General features: G+C 40.8%; 1 protein-coding gene across 1 annotated transcript in view; it reads left to right on the top strand.

The window, feature by feature from the left end:
* The window catches only part of Ttc23l (tetratricopeptide repeat domain 23 like), a 69,460-nt gene that overhangs the window by 7,497 nt on the left and 45,661 nt on the right, over positions 1-16,302 (top strand). The window contains exons 3-4 of the mRNA XM_051182556.1: positions 7,017-7,200; positions 11,408-11,531. Of these exons, the coding sequence (XP_051038513.1) occupies positions 7,017-7,200; positions 11,408-11,531 (308 nt within the window). The remainder of the gene's footprint in view (positions 1-7,016; positions 7,201-11,407; positions 11,532-16,302) is intronic.

Genomic DNA, 16,302 nt, shown 5'->3' with positions numbered 1-16,302 from the left:
GAGTTCATCTCCATTTAGTTTGATATTGGCTGTTGTTTTGCTGTATAATGCGTTTATTATATTTAGGTATGTTCCTGTTATCCATGATCTCTCCTTGGAGAGATCTTTATCATGAAGGAGTGTTGGATTTTGTCAAAGGCTTTTTCAGCATCTAGTGAGATGATCATGTAATTATTGTTTTTCCATTTGTTTATACAGTGGATCACATTGATGGATTTTCATATGCTGAACCATCCTTGCATCCCAGAGATGAAGCCAACTTGGTCATGGTGAATGATTTCTTTCATATGTTGTTGGATTCGATTTGCCAATATTTTATTCAGTATTTTTGCATCATTGTTCATATGGGATATTGGTCTGTAGTTCTCTTTTTTAGTTGTGTCTTTCTGTGGTTTGGGCACCAGGGTAAATTGTAGCCTTGTAAAAAGAGTTGGTCAATGACCCTTCTGCTTTTATTGTATGGAACACTTTGAGGAATATTGGTATTAGCTGTTCTTTGAATTTCTGGTAGAACTCTGCACTGAAACCATCTGTCCCTGACCTTTATTGGTTGGGAGACTTTTGATGACTGCTTCAATTTCATTAGGGGTTATAGGTCTATTTAAGTTGCTTATTTGGTATTGATTTACTTTTGGTAAGTGGTATCTATCCAGAAATTTGTCCATTTCTGATAAATTTTTGAATTTTGTGGAGTACAGGTTTTCAAAGTATGGCCTGAAGATTCTCTGTATTTCTTCTGTGTCTGTTGTTAGGTCTCCCTTTTCATTTCTGATTTTGTTAATTTGCATATTCTCTCTCTGTCTTTTGGTTAGTTTGGATAAAGGTTTGTCTATCTTGTTGATTTTCTGGAAGAACCAACTCTTTGTTACATTGTTTCTTTCTATTGTATTCCTAGTTTCTACCTTATTGATTTCAGCCCTCAAGTTAATTATTTCCTGGTGTCTACTCCTTCCCTGTGAGCTTGCTTCTTTTTGTTCTAGAGCTTTCCATTGTGCTGTTAATTCTCTAGTGTGACTATTCTCCAGTTTTTTCATGTGGGCACTTAGGGCTATGAACTTTCTTCTTAGCACTGCTTTCAAAGTGTTCCATAAGTTTGTGTATGTTGTGTCTTCATTCTCATTGAATTCTAGGAAGTTTTTAATTTCTTTATTTCTTCCTTGACCGAGTTGCATATTGTTCAGTTCCCATGAGTTTGTAGTTTTTCTGCAAATTGTGTTATTGTTAAATTCTAGCTTTAAAGCATGGTGGTCTGATAAGATACAGGGGGTTATTCCAATTTTTTATACCTATTGAGGTATACTTACTATATTGCCAAGTAAGTATGTGGTCAATTTTAGAAAAGGTTCCATGTGGTGCTGAGAAGAAGGTATATTCTTTTGTGTTTGGATGGAATGTTCTTTAAATGTCTTTTAAACCCAATTGGCTCATAGCTTCTGTTAGTTCCTTTGTTTCTTTGTTAAGCTTCTGTCTGGTGGCCCTGTCTAGTGTTGAGAGTGGGGTGTTGAAATCTCCCACCATAAGTGTGTGAGGTTTTATGTGAGATTTGAGTTTTAGTAATGCTTCTTTTACAAATGTGGGTGTCTTTGTATTTGGGGCATATGTGTTCAGATTTGAGACTTCATCTTGATGGATTTCTCCTGTGATCAATAAGAAATGGCCTTCTTTGTCTCTTTTGATTGATTTTAGTTTAAAGTCTAATTTGTTAGATATAAGTGTTGCTACATCCACTTGTTTCTTGGGCCCATTTGACTGGAAAGTCTTTTCCCAACCCGTCACTGTGAGGTGACATCTGTCTTTGAAGTTGAGCTGTATCTCTTCCATGCAGAAAAAGGATGGATTGTGTCTTCATATCCATTCTTTTAGTCTGTGTCTTTTTATAGGCGAGTTGAGATCATTAATATTGAGGGATATTAATGACCATTGATTGTTAATTCTTGCTTGTGTTGGATTTGCTGTTGGTGGTGGTATTGTGTGTGGATTTACCCCCAATTTTCTTTTGGTTGTTGGAAAAGTGGGATTATTTATTGCCTATGTTTTTGTGGGTGTAGTTAATTTCCTTAGATTGGAGCTTTCCTTCCAGAACTTTTTGTAGGGCTGGATTAGTTGCTGTTTATTGTTTAAGTCTGGTTTTGTCATGGAATAACTTGGTTTTACCATCAATCGTGATTGAAAGCTTTGCTGGATATAGTAGTCTGGGCTGGCATCCGTGATCTCTTAGTGTTGACAGAATATCTATCCAGGACCTTTTGTCCTTCAGAGTTTCCATGGAGAACTCAAGTGTAAATCTGATAGGTTTGCCTCCATATGTTATTTGGGGCTTTTCCTTTGCTGCTCTTAATATTCTTTCTTTACTCTGTATGTTTTGTGTTTTGATTATTATGAGGCAGGGGGACTTTCTTTTATTGTCCACTCTATTTGGTATTCTGTAAGCTTCTTGTACTTTCACTGGCATGACTTTGTGTAGGTTGGGAAAATTTTCTTTTGTGTTTTTGTTGAATATATTTTCTGCACTTTTGAATTGAGTTTCTTCACCTTCTTCTATACCTGTTATTCTTAGGTTTGGCTTATTCATGGTGTTCCATATTTCCTGGATATTTTGTGTGAGGGATTTGTTGGTCCTAAGATTTTCTTTGGTCAATGAACTATTACCCCTAGTGTGTCTTCAATGCCTGAGATTCTCTCTTCCATCTTTTGTATTCAGTTGGTTATGCTTGCATCTGTAGTTCCTGATTGTTTGGCTAACTTTTCTATTTCCAGTATGTTTTTGTTTGTTTGTTTGTTTTGTATCTATTTCAGCTTTCAAACCTTGCACTGTTTCTTGTAATTTTTGGTTTGTCTTTTCCTCCATTTCTTGAATTTTTTCTCCCATTCCTTTAAGGGATTTTCCCATTACCTCTTTGAGGGTCTCTATCATCATCACAAAGTTGTTTTTAGGGTTATTCTCTTCTGCTTCATCTGTGTTGGGATGTTCAAGTCTTGCTGGTGTGGAGTCCCTAGACTCAAGGCATCATATTGATCTTTCTGTTATTGACTGTATTCTTATACTGTCCTCTACTCAACACTTCTTCCAGTGCAGTACTGGTAGGGTCTCTCCCTCTTCTGGGGGGTATAGGACCAAGGTTCTCTTCTGGTGGGTGCAAGCAGTTCCAATAAGCCAATTGTTCACCTACTCTAGTGGGTGGTGGTGGGACTCCTCTAGTGGTTGGAGACTGGACCAGGATTCTGGCAGACTCTGGATGCGCCGGTCTGCTAGGGAGGGCTCCCCCACATGCAGGGCACTGTAAGGCAGGCTGTAAACAGGCCCACACTTGCCCCCTCCACTATGCATCTTGTATATAATAGAATATCTTACTAAAGAGATGCCTACCTGTTCAGCCATGTTCATTGCAGCTGTTCACAATAACCAGGGAATCGAAATAGATTTGATGTCCATTGGATAATGGCCATTTACACAATAGAATGTTGTGCAGTTGTTCAGAAAAATAAAATATGGTCTTTCTTCCTGTCTGGCTGGGAACACAGCATTGGACAAGGAAGGCACCGGCTCCACCACCCCCTCCTCCAGCTCCGCAGGTAGCACAACAGGGAAGGGTCAAGGCAAAGGCAGCTCTGGAGTCTCAGCCATGAAGCAGGTGCAGGTAGTATTAAAGATAAGTAAACATTATCAAGAAGAAGAAGAACAAGGAACTGAGGTTGTTCAAGGAGTGCTCCTGGGTCTGGTTGTAGAAGATTGGCTAGAGATTACCAACTGTTACCCATTCCCCCAGCACACAGAAGATGACGCTGACTTTGATGAAGTCCAGTATCAGATGAAGATGATGTGCAGCCTCCACCATGTCAACATCGATCACCTCCACGTGGGCTGGTATCAGTCCATGCATTATGGCTCATTTGTTACCCAGGCACTTCTGGATTCTCAGTTCAGTTACCAGAAAGCCATTGAAGAATCTGTCATTCACATTTACGATCCCATAAAAACTGTCTAAGGGTCTTTCTGACTGACTCCTAAACTGAGGGAAGTTTGTAAAGAGAAGGACTTTTTCCCCCTGAAGCATTGAAAAAGGCATGCATTACCTTCGAGCACGTGTTTGAGGAAGTGCCAATTGTGATTAAGAATTCCCATCTCATCAATGTCCTAATGTGGGAGCTTGAGAAGAAGTCAGTCATAGCAGATGAACACGAGCTGCTCAGCCTTGCTAGCAGCAATCAATTGGGAAAGAATTTCCAGTTGCTGATGGACCCGATGGATGACAAGAGCCAGGACATAATCAAATACAACACACACATGAGAAACACCAGTAAACAGCAGCAACAGAAACATCAGTATCAGCAGCATCTCCAGCAGGAGAATATGTAGCGCTAGCGTCGAGGGGAGCCCCCACTCCCTGAGAAGGACCCCTCCAAACTCTTCCAGCCCCACCAGACCCCTGCCAGGATGGATTCATTGTTCACCACAGGCCAGAATAGCACTTACTGCCAGAATATCAAGGAGTCCACTGCCCAAAACTTAGGCAAGCTCTTCATGGCCCAGGCTCTTCAAGAATACAATAACTAAGAAAAGGAAGTTTGCAGGAAAGTTGAGAAGACTGTTGAGACTCCACCAGAGTGACTCTTGAAAACATATATTTCTGTGCTGCAGAGTGGAGAGGGGTTCCCAGTGTCACTGCTGCAGTGTTTTTCCAGCCATTAATAAAACCCTGATTGATTGTTAAAATGAAAAAGAAAATTATGTAATTTCCAATGGATGGAACTGGAAACAGTCATTCTGAATCAGGTAACCTAGACCCAGAAAGACAAAAGTCGTATGTGTTCTCTCATCTGTGAATGTTAGTTTTGAATTTTCAGGTATGTATGTTTCATTTGAAATACCCAAAGAGGTCAGAAAATCAGGAAGGGGCCATGGAGAGGAGCTTTCAAGGAAGGGGAGATGGAACACACTGGTATTGAGGAGCAATAGAGCAGGAAGGGTTAAATTGGGGATGGGGAGGGAGATGGGAGGGCAAAATAGAGGAGGAAACAGGGAAACATGGAGAAGGATAACTAACATAAAGAGATTTTGAAAAAGTCGTAGAAAAACCTACCACTAGAGTCCTCTTAAGATATATAGTATACACACTAAAGAGTTCGAGTGTCTTGATCACTTCTGAGACATCTCCTGGCAGATATCCAGGCTGTGACCTGAGGGAAAGTAGAGCATTCTGCAGATAGATAAGAACACAGTTTATCACTCGCTTTCCACTCACATCACATCACCAATATCTCTCTCGGTTTACTAGAAACGTGTTCATCTGTGGGAAGGGCATTTGGCCTGAAGAAATCTCCTCTACCCACATGACCTGTCATGCCTGCTTATCTCTGATGCTCTTTGGAAGACTATTCTGAGTGGATTTTATATAATTTTCAAACTTGGTATAAGAGATAACACTTGACATTTATTTTCCTGGCATAACTTTCTCAATTCCCCCATTTCAGAGAACAGCAAATATACATTGCCCAGTAGTCAGTGCAAAAGGATAGTTTTTGGTTGTTTGTTTTTTAGATAAGATTGTTTTACAGTGCATACTGCCCTTGAACTCATAATTCTTCTGCTTGAGCCTCCTGGCATTGTAGGCATGATCCTCTACACCTGCTTAAGAAAGACAAACTTTATTTTTAAAAGTTTGCATTGGCTGGAATCTTAAAAAGCATTGTGAATATGAAGATGATTCCTATGGGAGTCATTTCTAATTAATTGTCTTTGCTTTTAATATGTCAGATTTCTGCTTATTCCATATCATTATGATTCCTTTTTCTGGTGATAATAGGATGTTTGTCTCTTTTCTCTATGAATACACTTCCAGTTACTTCTTTTGCCATTGCTATCAGCCTTGACGTTGGATATTTCTCTATAATGTATGTTAATGTGTATATGGTGTGTGGGGAGAATTCTCAACTTGGTTCTTTCTTACTGCATTGGTTTGTAACACAGTAGAAGAGGCACTCCCTTCTTTCTCTGCATGTGACCTAGCATGTGGTTCTGTCTTTCCAAAAACAGTGTTCTCTTTGGTTAATTACAAATTACACATTGAAGTTTTTGAGATTTATGAAAGAGGACCTGTGAAGTTAGTCTATCCTCAAAATGTTATTCCCTACCCCTATTTCATTGTATCCATTCCTTTTCCTGGCTTGGATCTAATGTTTAGTATCTTCAAGATCTCAATACTCTCATTTTGTAGGAAGAAACCAAGTCGTGAGGCTCATAGCAGTAATAATAGCAAACATTAAGGAAGCACTTTCAAAATGCTTCTCACTGTACACGGTGATCTATGAGTATTGCCTCCTTTAGTTCTTCTAATTGCACTAGGCAGGCATCATGTTAACCCACATTTATAGAAAAGCCATTTAAATAGCAGCATATTTAGGGTTATAAGCAGAGGAACTGTGACTCTAATACAAGGTGACAAGATTACCAAATGTTTACTTTGAGTTCCTGCCTTGCTGCATAGATGCTAGGTCCTGATAGTAGTATGAGTTTACTGGATATCTTTATTTCAAATTGAACTTAGAAAGTGAGGTGATTTTTGAATAGGAATGGCTCCCATAGACTCATTGTTTGAACGAATGCTTGGCCCATTGGAAAAGACACTGTTAGGAGGTTGTAGCTTTGATGGAGTGGGTGTGGCCTTGTTGGAGGAAGTGTGTCACTGTGGAGGTGGGCTTTGAGGTCTTATATGATCAAGCTAGGCCTACTGTAGGGGCTATTCTGCTACCTATGGTCCAAGATGTAGAACTCTCAGCTCCTTCTCCAGGACCATATCTGCCTGCCATGACAATGATAGACTAAACTTCTGAAACTGTAAGCCAACTCCAACTAAATGTTTTCCTTTATAAGAATTACCATGGTTATAATGTCTCTGCACAGCAATGGAAACCCTAACTGAGACAGAAAGCAAATGCATATTCTCCAGCTGCGGATACTTGGGACTTCTCTTTTGCCTTTTTGAGAATCCTGATCCATGCTCCTCTTATGTCCACAGGTCACAGCAAACCAGGAACCCAGCACAATACACAGATGATTTGTTCACTATTTGTCAGTGTAGAGAGACTGAAGGCGACACTAAGGTCCAGAAAGAAGGGATGGCTGATGACTGTATGTCTCTTCCTAAACAGAAGTTAGCTCAGGCCCAGAAGAAATTTGGTCAGCTCATTGAGGAAAAAATGGTAAAACAAACAAAATATTTATTGACTTTGGGTTGCCCTTTAAAAGCGTGTACATGATATGAGATAGCCTGCCTTTACCGCAGAATGGAGCATGGGAGGCAACTGTTGTATATTGTAAGTTGAAGGAAATATAGCAGAGCAAAGTTGAGGAGCCAGTATAACCTCTGTCCATTTTTAACTTTTAACTTTTAACCAAGCTTTTAACTAAACATTTCAACGTTTGCCATGTCCAGGTGGTGTTTGGTTAGCTGTACCTTTAAAAAGTCTCTTATTTCTTATGTCAAGGTTTCCAGATGATTCTTGAGTAAGAAGAGGGTCAGAATGGTAAAGCAGAAGGTCAAGAACAGTGGGAGTCAAGCAGACAGATGATATAAGTAGGATGTCATGGCCACAAAAGAATCAGTCATAAACCAAAGAATAAGAAACAGAGCGGCAGAAGTGAGCATCCTGATGAAGGTGCACGCATTTCTAAGGTTGGGACAAGGACTTGAGAATTCTGATTTCTAAACAGGTGTATAAACAAAAGAGTTCAAAATCTAGGATCTTGATATAGAACACATTGATTTTCCTTATTAGGACACAGCCACTGGCCTGCTCCCTGATTGTGATTTATCTATAGAGAGGTTCACACACTGACTTCCCACCGTTGGTGGTCTGGAGAAAATGATTCTAAAGCACATGGGAGGAAAGCAGAGAGAGGGCTCAGGGAAGGCTGAGAAGTGTCTTAGAGGCAACCAATGTTGATACCGCTCTAATGGGTATCTGTAAATCTACCTCTGCAAACTGTCCCGAGAACGTCGGTGGACAACCATCAAAAGCTGGATCTCTGGCAGTTCACACATGAATTCTGGAAATATCAGTTCTATAAGCAAAAAATGTACCATCTTCCACACCTCCACACTGTGCAAGTGTACTTCACTGCTTCCTGTTGCTGCAATAAGAACCATGACCAAAAGCAGCTTGAAGAGGCAAGGGTTTATTTGGCTTAAGCTTGTAGATAACAGTTCATCACTGAGGAAAGTCAAGACAGGAACTCATTCAGGGGCACAGGCAGGAACCATGGAGAAAAGATACTTCTCACTTGCTCCTTCTGTCTCATGCTCAGCTAGCTCCTTCCTTCCTTCCTTCCTTCCTTCCTTTCTTTTTCTAATTTTTTTTCAGCTAGCTTTCTTATATAGACCAGACCCACCTGCCTAGGGCTTTTCTACCCACTGAACAGGCTCAGAGCCCTCCTACACCAATTAGCAGTCAAGAAAATGCTCCGTAGACATGCACGAGAGGTCAATCTGATCTGACCAGTTCCTCACTTGAGAGTCATTCTTCTCAGGTGACTCTAGCCTTGCATCAAGTTGACAGTAGATTAACCAACAGAGCAAGTAGAGGTTTTTGAAGTTTGAAACTTTTTGTCCAGTTACATAATGGATATTGCTATCTCAGGAGTTAAATGTCACTCAGTCCAATAATCACATCCCTGACAGACCAGAATGCTACTGTAAGCAGCAGTGGCAGGGTGGCTTCTAAAGCCCACACTAGTTGTCCCTTCTTCCCTAGGGCAAGGAGTGTAGGAGTGGTACATACTGTTCGGGGCCAGTCAATCCGACTCAGAGCTCTGGACTCCTCCTTCTCACACTTTTCCTGGTAGTTTGTTTTATACTCAAAATAGAACTTGATGTTTGCTATGGTTAACCCACGATGAACTCTCCAAAACGCTGCCTGGATATTTTTAAAGTATCAGGAAATGTCCCTTGCCTGTGGCTTGCATCAGAAGAAGCAAGTAAAGTACCTGGTTAGGGTAGGAAATATAGGAGTTGGGAGGAGGTAGTCTGTGGAGCCATATGAAGTGTTACTGTATTTTAAGAGGGATATGATTAGATGATTCTTAACAAATTTGGATCATGTAAACATGAACTAATTCTCTTCTTGCAATAGCTCTTTAAGGTAGGTGGTACAGGATTCCAAGTTTCAGGAAAGGAAGCTGGGATTTGGGCGACTGTCCCCAAAGCAACATAGCCAGCAAACATACAGCAGGGCTAGAACTTCAGCTTTTGATTCCTTAAAGTACTACTTTCACTTCACCTGGAAATTGATGTCCAGAGTTGATCACCACCGTCCACTGGATGACTGTGTAAAGTCACTGAAATGCATGACAACGCAAACATGTCATTTGTGATTTTTCTAGCACTCTCTGCTGAGCTTTTCCCCTTACTCTCTCTTTATCCTTGTTACAAGAGATGGTCCATTCATCGGATGCTATGACTCTACCTCCTTTGTGTAATGGTAAATAATAGGGATAAACTTTTCTGGTTTTGGGGTTTTTTTGTTTGTTTGTTTGTTTGTTTGTTTTTGAGACAGCTCTGGCTGTCTTGGAACTCACTATGTAGATCAGGCTGGCCCCTAACTCACAGAGATCTACCCACCTCTGTCTCCTGAGCCCTGGGATTAAAGGTGTGAGCCATCACACCTGGCAGGAATAAACTTCTTAAGGAAGTTATAGTCTATTTGGGGAGGCAGATAGTAAAGAACCAACAGCAATGTCAGATGAGAGTACCATGAATTAGAAATAAAACAGGTAAGGAATGGTGAGGGGTTGCTTTACAAAGGTGGCCAAGAACAGCCTCTGATGTGAACAAAGTGAAACTGAAGGGAGAGACCGAAGCACAGCAGAGCATCTCAGGCAGGGGAGGCCCACAGTGGAAGCCCAGGGTCCTACTCGGGGTCAGCTGGGCAGTATGCTTGTAGCATCGAGAGAATGGAGAGGGGTAGAAAACAATGGAAGTGGGGCTGGAGAGATGGCTCAGCTGTTAAAGGCTAGGCTCACAACCAAAAATATAAGAAAAGGACAGAAGTGGTCAGTGTAGGGTCATACGAGTGGAACTGTGGAGGCTATGGTAAAGACTTGGGATTTCATTAAATGAAAAGGATGGTATATAGATACAGGGCAGTAACAAGCTAATTATGCTTTTAAAAGCTTATGTTGTCACATAAAATATTTTAATGCATTTAAGCTTATAATAATTATAGTAATGCACTTGTTCGACCTTGGAGGATGCTCGTGAATGAAGGTTGGTTGACAAAGAGAAAGAACTATCATGTATTCTGCCTTTCTTGTTACCAACTGTACCATTGGGAAGCCAAAAAAGAAGATGGGAAAATCTGTTTTACTTTATTATTCTTGATGGTTGGGTGTGTGCACACGTGCTTGCATCACAGTGCAGAAAGAGATAAGAGGACAACTTTGGACAGTCAGTTCTCTCCACCTTTACATGGGATCCAGGGGTCGAATCTTACATCATCAGGCTTGCATTTTTAGGCAGTGAATGCTTTAATCTACTCAGCCATCTCACCAGCCCTGAGGTATTTCATTTCAGAGTATTCCAGCTAACACAGGAGGGAGCAATAATGGAGAGTGTGTGCTGCTGTCAGGAAACAAGAAAAGCAAATACTAACTTCTGATAGAAGAGCATATGATACTTGGAAAGTAACTGTGCTTAAAAGGTTTTTGTTGTTGTTGTTGTTTTGCTTTGTTTTGTTTTTAAGATAACCTGGGCATGGTGGCACTCAACACTCACAAGGCAGAGGCAGCAGGATCATAAGTTTAAGGCCAGCCTGAGCTACATAATAGGAAGACTCTGTCTCAAAACACCCAACAATAATTTTTAAAAATCTTCAAAAACTTAAAAAATATTAGGTTTAATAATACTATTCGATATTAAGAAATCACTGCTAATGCTTTAGTAATAATTATTTTGTGATTTTTTTCTAATTTCATATCTTTTAGAGCTACCCCTGAAATATTAATAGATGAAATAATATAGATTTTCTTCAATGTTATGAAAGATGAAGGTAAGGAGGAGTATAGGAAACTAATGAAGTAATGTAACTCACTAATTGTCATGAAAGTTTTCCATGATGCAGTGCTAAAAGAAACTCTCTGGCTATTAGATAGAAGACAGAGTGTGGAGGACAAGAGTTGTAGCAATTAGGAGGGTGTACTGCCCAGCCACATACAGATGTGGATGGCTGAGAGACAAGAAACTCAAAGTGAAAATGAAACAGCTTGGTTTTAGGATATATGTAAAAGGTGTGATGAGACCAGACTCAGCATGATGAGAAAGAATAACCAAAAAGAAAAATATACAGCCCTACCCTCCAGTGAGGGACCAAAGACTTTCTTCCTTCCCTAAAATGACTACTTTCCTCTCTGCAGAATACCAAAGCAAACAAGGAGCTGATTCGGTGTTTCATCCTTTCTCGGATTATTTTTGGGAAAGAACATTGGAGATGTGCACAGGCTTTAGCCAACCTGGCTTATGGTTACCTGACACTAAGAGGTACTTGGTTTCCCCAGCCAGGTCTTCGTGCGACAGACTGTGAGGCCAAACTGAGCCATCCCTTGGGGGCTGGGGTGGCTGGGAGGGTCTCCACTTAGCTTTATGCCACATGTTATCAAGAGAAAAGATGGAAGTCTATGGGTACAGGAGACAGTGTACCTTAGTACTTCGATGATGGTGATGATGACAATAGTTATTGAATGTTCACTATGTGCCAAGGTAGCATCTTTCAGTCCTCATAAATCTCTCAAAGGGCTACAGGTGTTACCTAGTGGAGTGAGGCACAGTGAAAAAGAGCAGGGCAATAGGGAGATAACATCCAGGTGAAAAAACTCAGCTCTGGGGGAAGGCAGATCCAGTAGTTTTCTGGTACAGGGGTACAAGCTGGAGTTCATTTGTGAAAACTGGAGCCCCAGTAAAAGTTCTGAGTTCAGAGCTTTTCAGTAAGGGCTCAATAAATATTTTCAATGAATTGAGGCATTTCTGAAACAAGGGTGAGTGGGAACTGAGAGGAGGGTACTCTATACAAAACTCCTATTCAGAACATCGTAAGCTCTCCAGACACATGTGGTGAGAGTCCCTACTGAAAGACGGAACTTTCTTCCCCATCGTGCTTTTGGTCATGATGTTTATCCAGCAACAGAAAGGAAACTAGAATTGCTGGCAACTGAAATCTGCAGCTAGGAAAACATGAGTTTGTGGGTGATCAATACAGAGTACCAAGTTGAAGCCACAGGATTGGAGTTTGGTCAGAAAATGTATGTAAAAAGAGAAGGAAAGGGGGCAGAGGATGTAAGAACAGAAAGCAGGAGTGTTGGGAATGGGCAGCAGAAGAGGAGGCAGAAATGGAAGGGCTATGTTGTGGAAGTTAAGGAAAGACACAGGGTTTCCAAAAGAAGTATAGTCTGGCCTCAGCAGTGGCAGCTGGTAGTCAGAAGTCAAACAAGATCAAGGCTGCAGACCTGGTGGGAGTTGGCAGTTTGGTCCCTGTTATAGATGAGAACTCTGTCTGGGCACTGAGGAAGCCCAGATTCACAGTCACTACCCAAGATACATTGACTGGACTTCAAAGTTGAGGAGATGGACAGTACTAAATGGAAAGGAAGATTTGTCTGAGTTTAGCATAAAGCCAGAGGCTGTTTCTTATGGTGGATAATAACCATGGTCATATTATACAAGAAACTTGTCCCAAGTCCCATTGCATTGTCAGCCACAAACTGGCATCCTTTCCAAATGAAAGACGAGTCAAAATAGGTAAGGAGGTAACTCCCAAAATATGGTGTCAGCAGCTTTTTCTCTGAAATTCAGTTCTGCCTGCTACATGAGTGGGAACCCACATTTGAGATAAAAGGTTGAAAGAGAAAAATTCTGTGAAGATGAGGGGTTTTTTTTTTCTTTTTCTTTTTTTCTTTTTTTTTCCAGATGGGAGAATTTTCTAGTTAGAAAGAAGTACCTAGACTTGTAATGTGAGTCTCTGACACCCAACCTAGGGTTTTCTGGTCTACACTGATTATGACCTTTCTTAGAGGATAGCCCAGTGCCTCAGGTCAGGGCTAGATTATAGCCACCACCCAGTCTTCTCCTTAAGCCTTTTCTAGTGTTTGGCCCATGGATGAGAACAACAAAGGCTTTCAACACCATAGACCTTTGAAAGGGAAAAAGGACCCTCTGAGTTCCTCTTACTTCTGTTGCTATTAATCCTGTAACTGCTTTTAAAATGGTCAGATGGACAGAATACACCCATGCTGTGGGGAGGGAGGGGGGCATGCATGTGTGTTCATGCCTGGCTGCACAGGTGCATGTATTGTAGACATCAGACCTGCTTCCCTCAGTGTCCCCTCCAACACTGGAATATGAGTGTCAAGCCCAAGGGCTGATTTTTTTCTCAATAAACAGTCCTTAAGTAAGTATTTTATGAGAAATTTCTACATGCAAAAGAATATCAGGAAGAGCATACTGGGAATGTAACATACAGACACCCTCAAGAACTTAGAGCCTCTTATGTAAAGTGAGCTACCCAGAGACCTGTGAGCGCAGGTGTTTAAGGTCAGAATTCTGTAACTGATTTATATAAATGCCCTTGGAAAGGCTGAGTGAAGTCATTCCAACTGAGACAGCAAGTGGTAGATGGTGTATATGTGTATGCCTGTGTGTGTGTGTGTGTGTGCATTCAAAAAAGACTAAGAAATGAATAGGAGGTTGGCAGAAGAAAACATAGTGTGGGAGGTAAGGTTGTAATGATCAAAGACAAGGGCAGAGGTGAAGGCTTACAGAGCAATGTGGAGCATATGTGTAGACCATAGGGAGATACCCTATCTAGCCATGATTTGGTGTGCGGCAGCATCCATTTAGACCACAAGAAGATACCCTATCTGGTCATAATTTAGACTAGGAAGATGAACTTGGAAATGAGGCTGTGCTGGGCAATAATAGCATGGCTTTTAAACATGGGCCAACGGCCTTGCACTGATACAGTAGGCAAGAAAGGTCACTATACATTTTCCAGTAGGCTGCTGAAAAAAAATCTACAAATCTAATCTTTCAGTGATAGTTGAATGGAAGCTACCTGGAGTTATCTGGATCTAATACTAAAGCTAAACCTAAATAAATTGTTAAAAAAAAAAGAAAGAAAGAAAGAAAGAAAAGAAAAAGTAGGAAAAAAGAAAAAGAAAAGAAAAAAGTAAAGATTCATGGGTCTGTGAAGAAAAGATCATTTTGAAACCAAGCCCCACCCCCAGGAATCTTTCCTAAATACCTGCTTACAACATATGGATAAAGCTATTCTTTGAAGATTGGCTATGGTACTGGAAGATTAGGAACAATAAAGAATCCATCGATGGAGAACAAATACAAACACACAAAGGGAGAATAATTTGTTAAAGAGCATGAAGGACCTCTGTGTGCAATCATGGGAATGTCTGAGTGCATCTTTAGGGCAAAGGGAATCACAACGAAGTGCAACATTAGGATTTAGTTCTTCCTGCATAAATAAGAGGGGAATGGACAAAGAGTATACAAGAAAGAAAAGGACAATAGAAGGTGCTTATGGTGACAAACCAGACTGGAAATGAGGCCTCAATGTGCGCTATTCCATATAACTTTAACTTTCTAGCTTTTTCTTTTAAGATGTGGTGTTATGTAGCCCAGGCTAGCCTCCAACTTACTATGTAGTTGAGGATGGTATTGAACCTCTGATCCTCCTGTCTCCACCTCCCAAGTGCTGGCTTGATTTTAGCTTTTCAGTAATAGAAACAAACAATCTATCCTACAATGATCATTGTACAGGAGGACACAGCAGCACAGGTGTGTGACCTACAACAGCCAAGAAGCTGTGTAGGATCACAAGCTAGGGACTAAACTGCAGAGCAAGTTTATGGCCAGCCTGGGCTACATTACACCTATTTTCTCTACTCACCCCAGAAGAAAAGGTGGATTCCCAAAGGTGACTTTGACCCAAAGATACCATTTTCATTGATGAATGGGTCATGAAAGAAGAACTGGAACTATTGAGTTGAAGGTTTCTTTGTTTTTCTCACCATATAGCCCTGGCCAGCCTCAGACTCACAGAGATCTTCCTGCCTCTCACTTCTGGGACTGAAGTTGTATACTACCAGGCCTGGCTGGGTGCAGGCTTTGATGTGTTAATTTTGAATTGCAATAGAGAAACCTACCATCTTCTTGCTTGGTGTTAGAAACCTAAAAACAAAATGTGAGGATCAATAAGGAAAATCATAAGCATGAGGATAAATTGGAGGCTAAGGCTTGACAGGGGACATGGATGTTACAAACACTGATGCCAGCTAGGGTTGCAATTACAGAGAAGTTCATAGAGTTTCCGAGATGCAAAGAGAAGAGGAATGTGCAGAAAGACTTGAAAATGGACATGGTGATGAATGGGAACCAAGGACCTTGGGAAATACTTACTTAGCAAAGAGTGACTTAGAAAGGATCAAGTAAATAAGGGCATGCAGTGCTGTAACAGTCTGGGGACTAAAAAAAAAAAAAAAGTGATTTGATGGATTCATAAGATGGTTGGAAACCTCAGAATAGTTACTCCACAGTATTTGTAGCAGAAGACAGTTTTCGAGTTAAGTTCAAGGAACAGGGACTGATGATTACACTATACACTCTCTTCTTTTGTTTTTGTTTGATTGGTTTTGAGAGAGTGTGCTTCATTTTGTTGTTCACGATATGCTCAAACCCACAATCCTTGTGCCTAGCCTCCTGAGGGCTGAAATTACAGTTATGTGCCACCATATCTAGCTGGACTACATGCTGTGCATACTAGATATTGAAAGAGATGAAAGATAGGAAGGACAGCTCAAAAAGTAAAAAAAGAAAAAAGAAAAAAAAGGTATCTTGTTTTACAAAAGAAAGAGATACAATACCATTTTAGGCAGAGAGGAAAGAGGAAATTGGGAAAGAATATTGGAAGTATCTTTGTTAGTGTTCTATTGCCATGAAGAGACACTATTACCATGGCAACTCTTATAAAGGAAAGCATTTAATTGGGGGTTGCTTATAGTTTCATTGGTTTGGCATAAGGTCATCATGGCAGAGAGCAAGATGGTATGCAGGAAGATATATTGCTGGGGAAGTAGTTGAGAGTCTACACCTGGATCCATAGGAAGCAGGAAGAGAGACACTGGGACTGGTTTGGGCATTTTAAAGTCCAAAGCCCAACCCCAGTGACACATTTCCTCCAGCAAGGCCACAGCTACTCCAAAAGGTCACACCTCTTAGTCCCACTCAAATTGTGCCATTCCTTGAT

The sequence above is a fragment of the Phodopus roborovskii genome, unplaced genomic scaffold, assembly GCF_943737965.1.
Source record: "Phodopus roborovskii unplaced genomic scaffold, PHOROB, whole genome shotgun sequence".
NCBI classification, from domain to species: Eukaryota; Metazoa; Chordata; class Mammalia; order Rodentia; family Cricetidae; genus Phodopus; species Phodopus roborovskii.
Note: the sequence above shows the minus strand (reverse complement) of the source record. Positions and strands in the feature narration are given on the sequence as shown.